This window comes from Ursus arctos, unplaced genomic scaffold (genome assembly GCF_023065955.2).
Source record: "Ursus arctos isolate Adak ecotype North America unplaced genomic scaffold, UrsArc2.0 scaffold_28, whole genome shotgun sequence".
NCBI lineage: Eukaryota > Metazoa > Chordata > Mammalia > Carnivora > Ursidae > Ursus > Ursus arctos.
Window position 1 is genome coordinate 35,212,537 of NW_026622963.1, and position 18,209 is coordinate 35,230,745.

General features: G+C 43.3%; 1 protein-coding gene across 2 annotated transcripts in view; it reads right to left on the reverse strand.

The window, feature by feature from the left end:
- Positions 1 to 17,656, reverse strand: part of BTBD1 (BTB domain containing 1) — a 41,920-nt gene extending 24,264 nt beyond the window's left edge. Inside the window, exons 1-2 of one of the 2 annotated variants that reach the window (XM_026510557.4) lie at positions 17,141 to 17,653; positions 3,575 to 3,731 (exon numbers count right to left, since the gene is read on the reverse strand). In XM_026510557.4, coding sequence (XP_026366342.2) covers positions 3,575 to 3,731; positions 17,141 to 17,547 — 564 coding nt within the window. In that variant the 5' untranslated portion in view covers positions 17,548 to 17,653. Of the gene's footprint in view, positions 1 to 3,574; positions 3,732 to 17,140 lie in introns of both variants that reach the window. The other variant, XM_026510558.4, reaches the window with a different exon arrangement.
- Between the last annotated feature and the right edge of the window lie 553 nt (positions 17,657 to 18,209).

An 18,209-nucleotide genomic window follows, 5' to 3' on the forward strand; every position in this document is an offset into this window, starting at 1 on the left:
GCACCCAGGTGGCTCAGTCGATGAAGAGCCTGACTCTTAATTTTAGCTCAGGTCACAATCTCAGGGTCATGAGACTGAGCCCCCACATCAGGCTCCACACTTGCTGGGGAGTCTACCTGAGATTCTCTCTCTCCATCTCCCTCTGCCACCTCCTCCTGCTCTCTTGCTTGCTCGCTCTCTCTAAATAAAATCTTTATTAAAAAAATAAAAGATATGTAATATATGATATATATTTACATATATAAAATATGTATTTTAAGTCAGTAGACTATTTCTTAAAATTATTGTATACTCAAACATGTTTGAAAATGCTCTTCTTAGATTATATATTGGCCTTATATTATTTGCTTAGTCAAATTTTTCCACAAAAAATATAAAACCTGATTTAGTAGAATAAAATTACCTCTATTCCTTGTAATCTTCTTTTAAATTTTTTAAATTTAGAAATACTTTCAAAAAAAGAAACAAAGAATTTCAAAAAAGAGCACCCATATACCCTTTACCCAGATTTACGCATCTGAATATTACTTATCTAACATTTCACCCCTGTTTTATCATTTGCACTCTCTCTATAAACACACACAGGCACACAGATACGTTTTATACAGATAGATGATAGACAGATAGATAGATATGGGAGATATATATATATAAATGGGATAATAATGTATAAGAAAATAGGCAATGTATAGTGTCTGCCTGTGTATCTGAGGTGAACTATTCAGGAACAGATTACACACATCGTTGCCCTTAACCTTAAATACTTCAGTATGTATTTCCTAAGAATAAGAATATTCTCTTATATAACCCATAGTGATTAACTTTGGTAAATAACCATATAATATTTTTATCTAATCTACTGTATTTCAGTTTTGCCAACCGACCCAATTTTTTTTTTTTTTTTTTTTTAGAGAAAGCGAGCGAGCGTGCACTTGCATGGGAACAGAGCAGGTGGACAGAGAGAGAGGGAGAAAGAAACTTAAGCAGATTTTGCACTGAGCGTGGAGCTGGCCCAGGGCTCAATCTCATGACCCTGAGATCATGACCTGAGCCGAAACCAGGAGTCGGTCTCTTAACCAACTGCACCACCCAGGCACCCCTGAACCTGTGTTTTTTATAACACTTTTCCTCTGGAACAGGATCCAGTCTAGGATCATAGTTCATGCATTTTTAAAATATGAAAAGTAGTATATTTTTATCAAGTGAAATTCTAATATCAGTAAGTATTTCCATGAGCCAACTCAACTATATTTTTAGTGTTTACACAAAAATGTATGTTTCAATTCTTTGTAAAGATTGTTTCTGTCAGAAAAGCAGTATTTCAGTTACTCCTCAGGTTACACAGGCAATATCAAGTTTCCCATGGAATCTATTGTTGCTGCTTACAGTAAAATATATTTTCTCAAAATTTAGTTTGAGTCTGGCATTATCTCTGGAAAAATATCACTAGGATTGTACACCTCATAAAAAGTGTTTTTCCCCGTATAACTCATGCTGGTACAGCATACTGGCCTTCTGTGTTGGCGTGAAGCTGCTGAAGTTCCTTTCAAGTACGTGAACATGTTCAGTTCACATGACTCACTTGGCAGGAATGAGACGTTCACAAGACAATCTGTGGGCTAATTCACATGACCCCAGACCAACAAGGCACTGAAAAGTTCCTTTTTGTTCTCATACTGACCTATGTTAACCCTTACTACTCAAAGTGTGGTCCAGAATCCCCGGGATCATCTGACAGCCTGTGAGAAAGGCAGACTCTCAGGTCCCACCTTGGACCTGCCGAACGAGAAACTGTACTTTGTCACAGTTTAATTTATTGGTTTCTGAATTTTTCAATAAACTTTTAAAATCAAAGTAATTAAGTGATCCTCTCCACATACCTTAAAACCCTTGGATAATAAAGAATCTTATGAATATCAATTCCCGTATTAGATTTTCATCACAAATTCCAAAGAGGAAAAAATGCAGGGAGACACTGCCTAATAGTTCCATGACCTTGGTCAAGTTATTTCACGTCTCTCTGCCTCCACCTCCTTAACTATAAAATGGGGACAGTAAGGAAACTTTCACCTAGAACGTCCACGCCTCCCCAAGCTACTGTGGAAGACCGCCACAAAGTGCTGGCACACAGGCATCACGCGGTACGTTCTGCTATTACCACGCCGTCACCACCACCACACCTTAACATCAACTGGTCAAAGGCTGGGATCTTACCTTTACCACCTGCTGTCTAATGTTAAATAAGATACTTCCCTGAGCTTTCATTTCTTCATCTTTAAGAAGGGAATAAAACAGGAAAAGCATCACAGAGTTGTAATGCAGCGTAAATGTGATGATACGGGCAAAGCGACTTTCTGTCGGGCACACTACACAGACATGGGTTCTGTGATTATGTCCATACGTCAGCATGTTCCTTCTTCCACAACTACAAATATTTGATGATAGAAGATGGAAAAAAAACCCAACACAAGATGCCATCAGACTTTCTCCATACAACAGAATGGAGGCAAGGCTGGAAAACCTGAGCCCAGCGCGCCGGCGCCAGCTAGCCTGTTCTGAGCCTTTGGGCAGGTAGTTAGTTCATCAGCGCAGGTTTTAGTTTTTCCATTTGTAAAATGAAAGGGTGGAGCTGGGGGGCATCCGTGACTGGGTCCAGTACTAATACTCAATAGAATTATGTATTATCAGCTTAGAATTTTCTTTTTGGTCCTCATTTGAACTTGCTTACCTCTGTAAAGACCCTATCTCCAAATAAGATCACATCCTGAGGTACTAGGAATTAGGATTTCAACACATACATTGTGGAGACATAATACAATCTTTAACACATGGCTACAGGCTAGCATAGAATTTTTAAAACAATTCATATAAGGGTATTGTAACTTTGTCTAAAAAGAAAAACAGTGATTTATTTATGTCTGAAGTACAAAGCTCAGATTACAGGCGTCTAATAAATGCCAAATAATATGGTAAAGACTGGTTAATGGTTCCACAGATGTGTTCAGTTTGTAAAAATCCATCAGACTGTGTACTTACAATAATGAGTACTTTTCTGTATGTATACTGTATTTAGTGAAAACATTTAAATATCAGAGAAAGAACATTTCACATAAGCCTTAAATTCTAACTCCTCTAAGCTTTCAGTTTAAGTCCAAAGATAGTAAATCTTAGAACTTATCTAAACTTGAAACCTCAATCTTTATTCCAGATCCAACAAAAATTGAGACCAAAGATGTCCAGAAAACCTCATGCTATCATACTCTCAAATCATACCAGGAACAACAATGGATCCTAATTCCAACTCCAACCATAAAGAACTGTATCTTTGAGTCATAACAGCTTACTTATATAAGGCTTCAGTTTCTTCACCCATATGATATTGTATGAACTCTAATTTGCTTTTCTATTCTAAAAGCATATCAATCTGATAGATATCCCTCAATGGCACTATAAAAATAATTACATATACTTTAATGATCTGGAACTAATTCTCCAGGACATATGTAATACTCATATGTAGTTATACTCAATTTTTAAAATTACGATGATACACACCTTAGCTACATTTACTTACCTGAGTAAGTAACATAAAGGCATTATCTGCCCGAAGATGTTTGGTGAGAAATTCCACACAATGTGCTTCCAGGGCTGGGACTGCATATTTCTTAGCAGTATAAAGAGTGGTCATAACTGTCTCTGGGCCAATCTGAACTTCATCTGAATACAGAAATCTGGAAAGCAATTGGGAAATTACAGAGATGGCTGTTAATAGTTTAGGTAAGCAAACTATCAGAGTGAAATCGCCGAGGAATATTTTAAAAGATAATGAGCAAACTGAAAACAACCTGAAATTGATATCAGACTTTGCAGGGCAACGGGGCATTTGCACATACATCATCTCATTTATTCTTACTCAATCCTGAGAGGCGGGTAGTGTCTCCATTTTACCGATGAAACCGAAGTTACGTGAAGATCACAAGACAGACCCCTCTCTCTTAAGCCAAATTTTCAGAGGTCTTTAAGCACCCCACCGCAGCTCAGGACAGCAGTGGTTCACTTATGTCTCCTTCATCAAAGGAAGTTCATTTAAATAAATCTACAGGTAGCTGAAGTTCATGTCTCTAGATGTCAAAACACTCACTTATTTGCTAATAATGATGTCTTGTTATTCTGGGCATCTTTTAATCTTTCATTGTTATTCCCAAACTAGCATACTGGGTCTTTGGAGGAATAAAACAATTTAGTAATAATATCTTAAATGACCCAGGTCGTTTTGTGCTTTTGGATATTTAGGTCTAATTTTCTGTCAAAGTACTGTCAGTCCAATACTGCCTCCTCCCAGTTCGCGGCTTCTAACTGCTAGACCGCTAGACAGACCAGCTTCATAGCACTGCACATAAGGCCTAAGATTCTCACGAAAAGCCTGGGCAGTTCTTACTGAACTATCCTGGAGTTTCTGCGTATCAACTTTAGGCCTCTTTTGTGGATCCTCAGAGATCGTGTGTACTGCCCAGTTCTCAACTATATACAGGAAAGCCAAGGGGGGCGGAGAAGGATGGCAAGCAGAACAAGAACTGCATTTTCGTGGGGCACCTGGGCGGCTCAGTCAGCTGAGCATCGGACTCTTGATTCCGGCTCAGGTCATAATCTGAGTCATGGGATGGAGTCCCGAATTGGGCTCTGTACTCAGCAGGGAGTCTGCTTAAGACTCTCTCTCTCTAAAATAAATAAATCTTTTTTGTTTGTTTGTTTTTAAAGATTTTATTTATTTATTTGACAGAGAGACAGACATCCAGCGAGAGAGGGAACACAAGCAGGGGGAGTGGGAGAGGAAGAAGCAGGCTTCTAGCGGAGGAGCCTGATGCAGGGCTCGCTCCCAGGACCCTGGGATCACGCCCTGAGCCAAAGGCAGCCGCTTAACGACTGAGCCACCCAGGCACCCCTAAAATAAATAAATCTTTAAAAAATTGCATTTCAGTGATATTAAAGACGTTAGAATAACTGTATGTATATTCCTAGGACCCGAGTCATAAAATAAGAAAAGCCCATTAACATCTCTCAGAACCCTCTATTACACTGAAGTGAAGGAAGAAGTGAAATTCTATTTCATGTCCCTACCCTCTACCTTCCACTTCCTCTTCTTTCCTTCCTGTGTCCATTACCACCACCCAAGATGAAACCCCGGCCCATGACATCCCCCAGCCTGTCGCCCTAACGAAATGCCTGTGCTCCTCTAATAACATCACTGCGCTTACAGCTCTCTCTAGTGCAGACTGCTCGTTCTCATTCTCCTCTACAGCTCAGCCTTCCAAGGGAGGGCTGCTGATTTTCAGGATCGCACCATTTTAAAATATTTTTTTTCCAAAACCTCTTTTTAGAGAGTCAAGTCAACAACCATCTATATTACCTTCATAATGTTTACCTTAAAGTTATGTGCCACACTTTGTGATGAGTAAAGGGAATTAAAGGCACCATCACTTATAGTCAGGGGAAGAGAGATGAACAAAAAGGAGAGAGAGAAAAATCAACATTTGTTGAGTACATACCATGTGACTGATGCCAATTCACTGAATCCTCCCACAAGGAAGGCAGGTGCTATTACCCTGCATGGAGAAGGTACAAAAAGCTGTCTACCATAGAACACACCATTTCTGGGCCTGGACCTGCTTCCAGGACTAGACTGGCAGGCCAACCAGGGGAGGGCTGTTTTCATGTGTGTGGTCTCAGGAAGAGAGGGCTTGGGATTGAGCTGTTCCATCATTGCCCGCTCTGGGAATTTAAACAAGCTATCATTGTTGTATTCCTTTCTGAAAACAGAGTAACAGCATCTCCTTCATCATGCTCTCATGAGGATCAGTATAAACTGAAATACACGAACTTTTAAATAGTGCCTGACAAGTACTTAGCCTAGGCAAATGCTGGCTGTTTATATCTTTATATTGCTTCATTTCTTTCTCTCTGCTGCTTTCCTCTATGTTTTAGAAGATATCTGTGCCACTGTCTTCTGGCCTTCTATTTTTCTCCCCAGCAACACACGTTCACATTTCTAACAATTCTTGCTTCTTTCTTGGTCATTCCTTTTTTCCTCCACAGCATGATGTCTCAGTTTTATGGGTGCAAAAATGTTCTCAAGTCTCCAGGATGATATTAACTGAAGTTTTTAAGGTTCCTTTCTGTTCCTTGAGTTATCGACTTCCTCGAGGATCAGCTGCTCTTGGTCTTCGTCATTCACATTCTCACTCCCCCCATATGTTAAATGATCTATGGTTGTCTCCGGTTTGGTATTCTGGTAGCTGGTATAGGTTTTCTTTGCTGTTGTGTAGATGGGCCTGTTCTCCAGCTAAAACTATCCTCAAAATGGACAGGCTGGCTGAGAGCTCTGTGTACGTGGGAGGCTTGTTGACTGGCACCTCACCTGAGCGTGAGAAACCACCCTCCAGGTCAGGGACCCCCTAATGCCATGACTTTAGAGTCCCTAAGCTCTCCCAGTCACTTTGTTCCATTTATTTAAAGAGGAGCCTGTCAGAAGGTTGTCACTAGGGATTAGTCTGCAAGAACTGGTTGAGGATGCCATCTATAAGCAAGCTTTAAATTAACTCCCACGTGGGGCACCTGGGTGGCTCAGTCAGGTAAGAGTCCTGGGATAGCCCCCAGGTCGGGCTCCCTGCTCAGCGGGGAGCCTGATTTTCCCTCTGCCTCCCCCCAACGTTGTCTCTTGCTTTCTCTCCCTCAAATAAATAAAATGTTTAAAAATAAATTAATTAACTAACTCCCACGTTTTAGCTCCACCTTATCATTTCGCCCACCTCCCTACCAACCCCGGCCTAGAACCTCTGGTGGGGGGGGGGCATTCTGCCAGGGAAGACCGCTCCCGCCTCCACTGCAGTTCCCCGAGCTCTGGATTCTGGGCTCCTGTCATCCCCTCCCTTTGATTATCAGCACACTCTCAACTACTCTGTCCCTTTTCCACGCTGTCGGCTTCTACCCCATCTCCCTTTTCCCCTTCACTCTATCGGATTTATTTTCTTTTGTATTTTCTTACAGTCACTTTAATTGGGAGAGAGACAAGGCTTACTGCATGCTCAGTTCCCTTCTTGAATTAGAAACCTGTGACATTTTAATTTAAAGGGCAAGGTAGAAAGAATCTTTACATCTGCCTTAATTTTTTTTTTTCAGGCAAAAACTACTAGAGTTCTAAAATAAAGAGCAGAAATGTGGGGCCTTTATCACCATTTGCCTTTGTACGTGAGGAGACAAGTGCTACAGAGGTTAAGGACATGGTCCTACAAGCATCTATTTTTTTTTTTAAGATTTTTTATTTATTTATGTGACAGAGAGACAGCCAGTGAGAGAGGGAACACAGCAGCGGGAGTGGGAGAGGAAGAAGCAGGCTCCCAGCGGAGGAGCCGGATGTGGGGTTCGATCCCAGAACGCCGGGATCACGCCCTGAGCCGAAGGCAGACAACTGCGCTACCCAGGCGCCCCCCTAAAAGCATCTATTAACAGGCGGCTTTGTCAGGGAGATCTGCAAAAACCAGCTGGAGAAATATCTACTTAAGACTAAAAGATGACAAGAAGGTGGGAAGAACACACCAGGAACAAGAAGAATTGTGTTTTTAGACTATTCTATTTGAGACACATACACCCATTCAAACCAATTTTATTAAATTACACTTTGGTAATATACCTTTGGCTTATATCAAGGAACATTTTAAAGAAATATTTACAGATGGGGCTCCTGGGTGGCACAGCGGTTAAGCGTCTGCCTTTGGCTCAGGGCGTGATCCCGGCGTTATGGGATCGAGCCCCACATCAGGCTCTTCCGCTATGAGCCTGCTTCTTCCTCTCCCACTCCCTCTGCTTGTGTTCCCTCTCTCGCTGGCTGTCTCTATCTCTGTCGAATAAATAAATAAAATCTTTAAAAAAAAAAAAAAAAAAAGAAATATTTACAGACGTATTAAAGACGTAAATTGAGGACACTGTTCGTTTCAATAATGCCTTCTTTATGAGGAAACCTCATCAGGAATTTTTCATTGGTTTGATTATTAGATAGAGCTATACATCCAGTAAGCAGGGGGTTTGTTTTTAATCTGACAGACACTAGGAACTGTAACTGACTAGCTAGGTTTCTCTTTCTGCATTAGCTGCTAAAATACGACTAAAATTAAATTTGTAGGGACGCCTGCCTGGGTGGCTCAGTCAGTTAGGAATCTGCCTTCGGCTCGGGTCATGATCCTGGAGTCCTAGGATCGAGCCCCACATCGGGCTCCCTGCTTGATGGGGAGCCTGCTTCTCCCTCTGCTGCTCCCTGTGCTTGTGTTTGCTCTTCCTCTCTCTCAAATAAATAAATAAAATCTTGAAAAAAAAATATGTAGCTTACCTATAGCATGCATTTTTGTATTAGCTTCATCTTGGCTTTATTTCTTACCCTTGTGTTTTTTGTACGACATCTTAAGTTCTTTTTGGAGCAATGCAACCTATAAATAGATACTGTTCTATGAACAGTAAGAAAAGGAACACTGTGTCTTCTATATTTTTTGTGCGCATCTTTTCTACAATACCAGGCACGGTGTGGGCACATGGCTAACATTAATCAATGCATGTTAACTGACTAGACACTTCAGTACAAGTTTCTATGTAACACGTTTGAGAAACCATATTCACTTCTAATGAGAAAACAGACTACTTAAAAATCCAGAAACCATCGTGGTTCATATTTTACTTATATGTTTTCTTACATTCTGTTTGATTATTAAAATTGCTATAATAAAAAAACAAGCCAAGGTTTACAAAATATAATTAAAAATTAATCAATGGAAAAAAGAGTCTCTTCAACAAACGGTGTTGGGAAATTGGGACAGCCACAGGCAGAAGAATGAAACTGAACCACTTCCTTACACCATACACAAAAATAGATTCAAAATGGATGAAAGACCTAAATGTGAGACAGGAATCCATCAAAATCCTAGGGGAGAACCCAGGCAGCAACCTCTTCGACCTCAGCTGCAGCAACTTCTTTCCAGACACGTCTCCAAAGGCAAAGGAAACAAAGGCAAAAATGAACTATTGGAACGTTATCAAGATAAAAAGCTTTTGCACAGCAAAGGAAACAGTCGACAAAACCAAAAGACAAGGGACAGAATGGGAAAAGATATTTACAAATGCCATATCAGATAAAGGGCTAGTATCCAAAATCTGTAAAGAGCTTTAAAGAACTTACCAAACTCAACACCCAAAGAGCTAATAATCCAATCAAGAAATGGGCAGAAGACATGAACAGACATTTCTCCAAAGAAGATACCCAAATGGCCAACAGACACATGAAAAAATGCTCAACATCACTCGGCATCAGGGAAATACAAATCCATTCCACAATGAGGTACCATCTCACACCAGTCAGAATGGCTAAAGTTAACAAGTCAGGAAACAACAGATGTTGACAAGGGTGCAAAGAAAGGGGAACCCTCCTACACCGTTGGTGGGAATGAAAGCTGGTGCAGACACTCTGGAAAACAGTATGGAGGTTCCTCAAAAAGTTGAAAATAGAGCTACCCTATGACCCAGCAATTGCACTACTGGGTATATACCCCAAAGATACAAATGTAGTGATATGAAGGGGCACCTGCACCCCAATATTTATAGCAGCAATGTTCTCAATAGTCAAACTATGGAAAGAGACCAGATGTCCATCGGCAGATGAATGGATAAAGATGTAATACACACACACACACACACACATACACACACACACACACGCCGGAATATAATGCAGCCATCAAAAAATGAAATCTTGCCATTTGCAATGACATGGATGGAACTAGAGGGTATTATGCTAAGCAAAATAAATCAGGGAAAAGACAATTATCATATGATCTTACTGATATGTGGAATTTAAGAAACAAGACAGAGGATCATAGGGGAAGAGAGGAAAAAATGAAACAAGATGAAACCAGAGAGGGAGACAAACCATAAGGGACTCTTGATCATAGGAAACAAACTTAGGGTTGCTGGAGGGGAAAGGGTGTAGGGATGGGGTAACTGGGTGATGGACACTGGGGAGGGTATGTGTTGTAACAGCTGATGAATCACAGACCTGTACCCCTGAAACAAATAATACATCAGATGTTAATTAATTGAATTTAAATTTTAAAAAATCAAATATAAAAAATTAATCATATTACCATAATTCTTTGTATTTTTTTAAAAGATTTATCTATTCATTTGAGAGAGAGAGAGAAAGAGTGGTGGGGAGGGGCAGAGGGAGATGGCGAGAGAGCACTCCAAGCAGACCCCCATGGAGCACAGAGCCCAATGCCTGGGCTGATCCCAACACCCTGAGATCACAACCTGAGCTGAAATCAAGAGTCAGATGCTGAACCAACTGAGCCACCCAGGTGCCCCAATTCTTTGTGTTTAAAATGAACCTTTCAGCTCTCATTTACTACCTTTAAGGACAAGAGCACAAGAGAAATGATATGTCATTACACTATTCCTATTCCCCTCACTCCAAAGACTGATGGTTTTCCAAAAAGATAAAACTTAGGTCATATTTAAGTAAAAAATTTAAAAAGCTGTGGTGAAAATGTGATTTTGAATTAGAGAAACCACAAGATCACGCATAAGAATCTTTGTATCACTACTGACTCGTTCATTTTACTCAAAAACATGTATTCAGGGACTGACTATATATACCAGGCACTGTGACAGGTCTGAGAAATACAAACATGGATAAGACAGCTCTGCCCATAGAAAGCTTATGGTTTGGTAACGAAATGATTAAAAAAGTCATGTCACAATTATGACAGAATTATATGTCAGGCACAGTGTGATAAGTAATCTCTAAAGATGGCCCCAACAAATCATGCCTTCTATTATCTATGGCCTTATATAGATTGTCCCATAATAAGTCTGGGCTGGCCCTGTGTGACTCCCTTTAACCAAGAGAATGTGGCAGAAGTCAGACCATGCCAGTCTGGGCCCTCATCTTTGAGGATGCCTGGCAGCTCCTGCTTTTGTGCTCTCAGAAGCTGTGAGCTGCTATCAAAGAAGTCAAGCTACCCGGCTGGTAAGATCAACTGGAGAAGCCACACAAAGAGGGGGGAAAGGTTCAGTCACCTCGGAATCTGATTCGAACCTGCAGATGCCCCAGCCCAACTACTGACCACAACTGCAGGGGAGACCTAAAGGAAATGCCACAGAGCCACACAGCTGACCTCAGTCAGCCCGCACAACTGTGGAAGGTAATAAAACTATGTTTAAGCAGCTACGTGTTGTGGTGTTTTGTTCTACAGCAGTAGATATAAAACTTGCTACGAGAGACTGGATGAGGCAGCGCACAGTTCTGCCTGCCGGAGGAATTAAGTGATGTTTTACAGAAAAGGTAAAGCCTGAGCTGTACCTGAAAAGCAGGAATTAAGGGTGGAGCTGTTCTGGCAGAAAGAAGTACAAAGGCAAGGAGGCCTTAGAAGGCAGACACTTAAAACAAGAAAAAGGCCCTGAGTGATTAGAGTTGGGGCACTGAGCAGAAAGAGAGGAACGGGAAGATTCACAGAGAGAGCTCCTGTGTGCCTGCTAAGGTATTCAGACTCCATCCCATAGGCAAAAAGAAGCCACTAAAAGATTCAGGGCAATCATATGATAATATATATTAGAGAGATAACTGTGCTAACAATGTGGAAAGTGAGGACAGCTAAGACTAAAGGCGCCTCTGGTTGAAGCCACGCAGGAAAACAAATTAAGATAAGGAAGTAGAACCCCTAGGAATGGTCCAAAAAGGATGTGGAACAGCCTGGAACGACACTATAGCTTGGAGCCAAGCCCACTTGAGTCAACTCCCAACGGGTACACAGAGCAAGAACAGTCATGTGCAAAAATAAATGATTGTTCTTTAAGTCCCCAAATTTTGGGGTGCTTTATAGCATTTCTGTGGCAAAAGCTGACTGATAAAGAGTGTAGTAAGAGTGGATGCTCAGGGCGCCGGGCTGGCTCAGTCAGTGGAGCATGTGACTCTTGATGTTGGGGTTGTGAGTTTGAGCCCCACTTTGGGTATAGAGATTACTTAAAAATAAAATCTAAACAAGTAAATAAATAAGAGTGCCTGCTCAAAGACTGCAGGAATTTAAGTGCACATAAGGCACCTAAGAACAGTTAAGTGGCAGTAAACACTCGTTAAATGTCACAATATTTTTCTTATTTACATGTTCACCTGCATGGATACTAGACTTTCATTTGTGAATGTCCAATTGGAAGTTGGGTTCTAAAACCAAGTGGCGGGGTGCCTGGGTGGCTCAGTCAGTTAAGTGACTGCCTTAGGCTCAGGTCATGATCCTTGGGTCCTGGGATCAAGTCCTGAGTGAGGTTCCCCGCTCAGTGGGGAGCCTGCTTCTCTCTCTCCCTGCCCTCCCCCACCCCACTCGTGCTTGCTCTCTCTCTCAAATAAATAAATAATCTTAAAAAAAATAAAATAAGATAAAACCAAGTGGAAGTCTGGCAATATAGCTAGGGGAGTATGTAAGGCCATGAGTTAACAGGAGAAAGGACTGAAGACAGAATCCTGAGGAATAGTTCATCATGTCTCCTTCCAGCCACCACTCCATCTCTGTTCATTCCTGCAACACAACTGCTGCAGAGAGAACTGTTTATACTAGCTGTCTCCCTTTCCTCACCTCCTTTTTTGGCCCCAAGCTACTCCAGTCCATTTGCTAAAATCACCCTTGCCAGGGTTATCAATAGCCTCATTTTACCCAACTCTCAGCAGCATTTAACACAGCTGACAACTCCCTCTTGGCTGAAACGATTTCTTCAACTTGACTTTCAGATCCCAGGCTCCTTGCTTTCCAGTCTAATTCTACCAGCAGCTATGTCTCAGTCTCATTTTATTCTGCTCGGTGGAGCCCCAGGGCTCATCCTGGTACCTCTGTACCTCTTTTCACAATCCGCATTCCCTCCCTAGGTAATAACATTTGGTCTCATGGTTTAAAGACCATTCACTTGGGGCGCCTGGGTGGCTCAGTCATTAAGCGTCTGCCTTCAGCTCAGGGCGTGATCCCTGGGTCCTGGAATCGAGCCCCACATCAGGCTCCACCGCTGGAAGCCTGCTTCTTCCTCTCCCACTCCCCCTGCTTGTGTTCCCTCTCTCGCTGGCTGTCTCTCTGTCAAATAAATAAACAAAATCTTAAAAAAATTAAAAAAAAATAAAGCCTATTCACTCTTAGTTTTCAAATTTATGTTCAGCAAGAAGCTCTTCCCTAAACTCCAGGTTCATATTTCTGGCTGTACTCTATAGCCCTCTCTGAACGTCTTAGAAATCTTCTTGGTTCTACCTTTACAAAATACAGTTGACCCTTGAACAACGCAGGAGTTAGGGGCATGGCCTCCACACCCCTTCCACCACCCTCCACACAGCTGAAAACCTGCATATAACTTTTGACTCCCCAAAAACTTTACTAATAGCCTACTGTTGACCAGAAGACATACTGATAACAGTAAGAAATTATTTTGTATGTTGTATTATTAATATACTGTATTCTTACAACTGAGTGAGCTAGAGAAAAGAAAATGTTATCAAGAAAACCATAAGGGGGGCACCTGGGTGTCTCAGTCGTTAAGCATCTGCCTTCAGCTCAGGTCATGATCCCAGGGTCCTGGGATCGAGCCCTGCATCAGGCTCCCTGCTCAGTGGGAACCCTGCTTCTCCCTCTCCCACTCCCCCTGCTTGTGTTTCCTCTCTCACGGTCTCTCTCTCTCTGTCAAATAAGTAAATAAAATCTTTAAAAAAAAAAGTCATAAGGAAGAAGGAGCGCCTGGGAGGCTCAGTTGGTTAAGCATCTGCCTTTGGCTCAGGTCATGATCCCAGGGGTCCTGGGATGGAGCCCCGCATCAGGCTCCCTGCTCAGTAGGGAGTCTGCTTCTCCCTCTCCCTCTATCCCCACTTCTGCTCTTGCTCTCTCTCTCTTCTCTCGCCCTCTCTCAATTAAGTAAATAAAATCTTAAAAAGTAAAAATAAAAATAAATGCACTGGGGCGCTTGGGGGACTGAGTCAGTTCAGTGTTCCACTCTTGGTTTCGGCTCAGGTCATGATCTCAGTGGCTGTGGTATCGAGCCCCACATCGGGCTCTGTGCTCATTGTGGAGTCTGCTTCAGATTCTCTCTCCCTCTCCCTCAAATAAATAAATAAAATCTTAAAAAAAAAAAAAAAGAAAATCATAAGGAAAATACATTTACAGTACTACATTGTATTTGTTGAAAAAAATCCGCATATATGTGCGCCCGCATAGTAGAAACTCATGCTGTTCAAAGGTGAATCATACATCCAACAGTCTGACCACTTTTTATCCCGTCTATCACTCCCACGCTGGTATATATAACCCACTATCATATCTCTTGCCTGGACTATTGTAAAGACCTCTTGATTCAACGCCCTGCTGCCCATTTTACTTCCTTCCCAGTCCAATCTCCAAACAACTTCCAGAATGAGTTTTTAAAAATGTAAATCAGATCGTATCATGTCCCCACTGAAAAGCCTCCAAATGTTTCCCACCACACACCAAAGTCCTTCCACAGGCTATCCAGCCCTGCACAACCTCGTCCAGTCTGTCCTTTTGACCTCATTTTCTACCACTTTCTTCCTTATTCATTCTGCTCAAATCACACTGGTTTACTCTTGCAGTTCCTCCAAACAGGAGAAATTTAGGATCTCAGACATGCTTTGCCTTGCTTAGAATGCTCCTTACCTCACAGCTTGATCATTTTTCTTTAAAATACTTACCAGTATTGACATTATATCTTTGTTTCTCCTTACTAGATTATAAACTACATGAGGGCAGGGAATTTTTCTTGTTCACTGCTGTATCCAACATCTACAACAGGGACTGGCACAAGGGACGCACCCAGTGTTTCTCAAAGAAACAACCGAAGAACACCACTTCAAGGTCAGGCAGATCAAAACAAGCAGTTTTTTATAATGTTAACTAATTCAGTCTGTAAACATAATAAAAATAGGCCCAGGCTAAGCTGTTTTCCCCACTCAGCAAGTACTGACTATGACACATCTGTTCGTCACACAGTAATAAGGACAGCATCTATGCTTCATGGCCAGCCAATACCTTTCAGTCCAGATATCATGTAACAATCAGTCCAGATAGCATTTCAGAATAGAACAATGACTGGAATCTGAAGAAGGACAAATACCATGACCACAATGAACATAGAAAAACTTTAAAGACTAAAATTAATTCACTTATTTTCCACTGATAGGAAAGGATTGACTGATTAACAGCTTAAGTGAAAGTATCAACTAAGCATTTTGCCCTCTACATTTTTATTCTACCAATCTCTAATTTTAAAGGAAAAAACTCGACAATATTTTAAGATCAGTGGCTCTAGATTTAGCTGGTATTAGTATTTACGGAGAATATTAAAAATGCTCTCAAGGTCCCACCTCCAAACATTGTAATATTTCAAAGAGGGAGGAAGGGATCTACAAATTTAACAAGCACTCCAGGAGATTACAATGCAGGTAGACCAACAAATCACTTTAAAATACTTGCAGCCTAGAAAATCTAAATAAGCTACAATCAATCCTCCCGTCAATCTCAAACCAAAACCAAAATGACCTAGATCCTAGCTTTTGAGCTGGTTTTTCTTCTCTCTTTATATATATAATTTAACTAAATTGCAGAAAATACGAGAAACAAAGAGAAAAGAAGGGGAAGAAAAGGCAATTACTACTCCAATACAACTCTGGTTAGCATTTTGGTATGCTTCTTTCTACCCATATCTCTGGGTACATGTTTGTTCTGTTACTTTTCATAGTTTTATTCACAGCACACACAGTTCCAAGTGCCATTTATTATACACATTTCCCATGTTAATATTGCTAGTCTTAGTATCATGCTTGGTAGCATTACACTGCATCTAATGTACCTATCATTGTTTATCTAACCATTCCCCCCAGCTGACTACTTCCTCACTACTATAAATAATCCAGCTGTAATATTTTTATACACAACATTTTTTTCTGTACTTGAATATTTCCAGGGGGGAGAGGGGGACCTATAGTGCCAAACCGTTTTACCACCACCTTTATCAGAGAGGGCTTTTACAATATTGTCTTTAAAATACTGGGAGAAAAAGTGCTTTGTTTTTAATTTCCACTTCTTTACTTAGGTTAAACATTCTTTGTTTAATTAGCTGTATTTTTTCTTTACCTAAGTTATCTATCCTGCCCTTTATCCATTTATTTATGGGATCTTGGTATTTTTTTTTCTATTTGTTTTAACTTTGTATTCAATCTCCCACTGATCTTCCTGATTGAGCTGTGAGCTTTTGTGGACTATATCTGTTCACTGACCTGGTTTTTGCCTCTGTACCAACCAAGACTCTGCTACTTTGGTAACACACTGTCGTCAGGCAGCTAAAGCCCTCTGGATGTAATGAAGCACGCATGGTCTTCCTTAAGAGGTTGCTGTTACCTTGGCCAGTCACTTGACTTCTCTGGGCCCCAATCCCATTTGTAAAAGTGTGGAAAACAATACCTCTAGCTCCCCAACCGGACTTTTGTGAATACAAGCTAATAATGCCAAACGATTAGCTCCCTTCCATTAACTAAAATTAGTGAGAAGTCAATGCATTATCCTCAAATAAGCCAAACGCAAACTGTTAACACCGGCGGCTGGATTCGCTTTTAAGCAAATGTGACCTTGTCTGCAGAAACGCGGAGGCAGGTAAAGCCACACCTACTTGTTTTGGTACTCCCTTCCCTGGGTCCTGACAATTAAGACTTACGCTAACGAAAAAGGACTCAGAATTTAAAACACACACACACACACGCACACACACACACACACACGCACACAAAGGCCCTCGGTCCTACGAGACTTTCCGCTCTCCCCCTCTCCCCGGCGAAATCATAAATAAAACTCTGTAAACAGGCCCTCGAGACAAGCTGGTCCACACCGTAGTCCCACCACTGTCCAATCCCGAAGGCCGGGCGACAATCCCGGACTGGACCGGGAAAGCGCTCGCTGAGCGGACGCAGCCAAGGGACGGTGCCCCCCCCGACCGCCAGGGGCCCGAGAGGAAACTGAGGCCGGGGACGCGCGGGAGAGGCTCGCGGCAAGGTCAGCGGGGAGCCGCTCACCTCAGCAGCGCCAGGAAGGCTGCGGGCTCCACGTCGGGCAGCTCGATCTCGGCCGACGTGGTGGCCATGCCGCCGTTGAACATGGCGTCGAAGACGGCGCTGCCGGCCGCCAGCACGAAGCGGTGAGCGGGGATGCGCTGCGGGCCCCCGGCGGCCGCACCGCCGCGGCCCTTGCCCAGCACGAAGCGCACATCGCTCAGCAGCTCCGAGTTGAAGAGGAAGGCGAAGCGCTCCTTCAGCGACGCCTTGGTGGCCTGCCAGTTGTACAGCGGCTCCCGCTGCAGGGGGAGCAGGGGCCCCAGAGAGGACGACGGCAGCGGTGGCGGCGGCGGAGGCCCCGCGGCGCCCAGTTCCGCCTCGGCCCCCGGGACATGCTCGCCCGCAGCGGCCGGCCCAAGCGAAGCCATCCTCCAGCGGCGCGGTTCCTCGGGCTAGGCAGAGAGCTCCCGCAGCCTAGCCGCCATCGCCGAGGCCGCCCCCGGAGGCCGGCGCCGCCTCGGTGCCTTCCGGGAAAGGCGCTTCCGGCGGCGGCTCTCCTCCCTGGCCCCGCCCCGCCCCGCCCGCAGCTGCCTGGCGCGCGCGCTCGCCACGCGAGGATGGAGGGGGGGGTGGGGGGGCGCCACCGTTCGAGCGGGGCTGGCGCAGCTCAGTGTCCTTCGCGGCGGGCGGGGGGTCGACTCTGGTGCCCTGTGCACCCCTCCCCGGGAGGGCCGAGGTGCAAGCCCCTGCGCCTCCTCCGACCGGCGGCCAGTCCTTGCCTCGGGCCCCTCCTCCTCTGCTGCAGCTCCTCCCACGTGTCCCAAGGGCAGGTTCCTAGGCTGTTCCTCCAGGAGCTTCCCCGCCTGGAAATGCGGGGCACCGAGGACATGGCCAAGGGAGCACATGGAAGGGGACAACAGGATTCCCTACGGCTCCTCTTCCCCAGTAATATCCAAGTCACCGCTCCAGAGAGGAGCGGAGCTTGGACCCCTCTACCTCCAGCAGCTTTGTTGTCTCTGTATCACTGTGGACTCGTGGAGTTATTTCGTAATGTCTTATAATCCATTGCTAAACATTAACAAGATTTTAG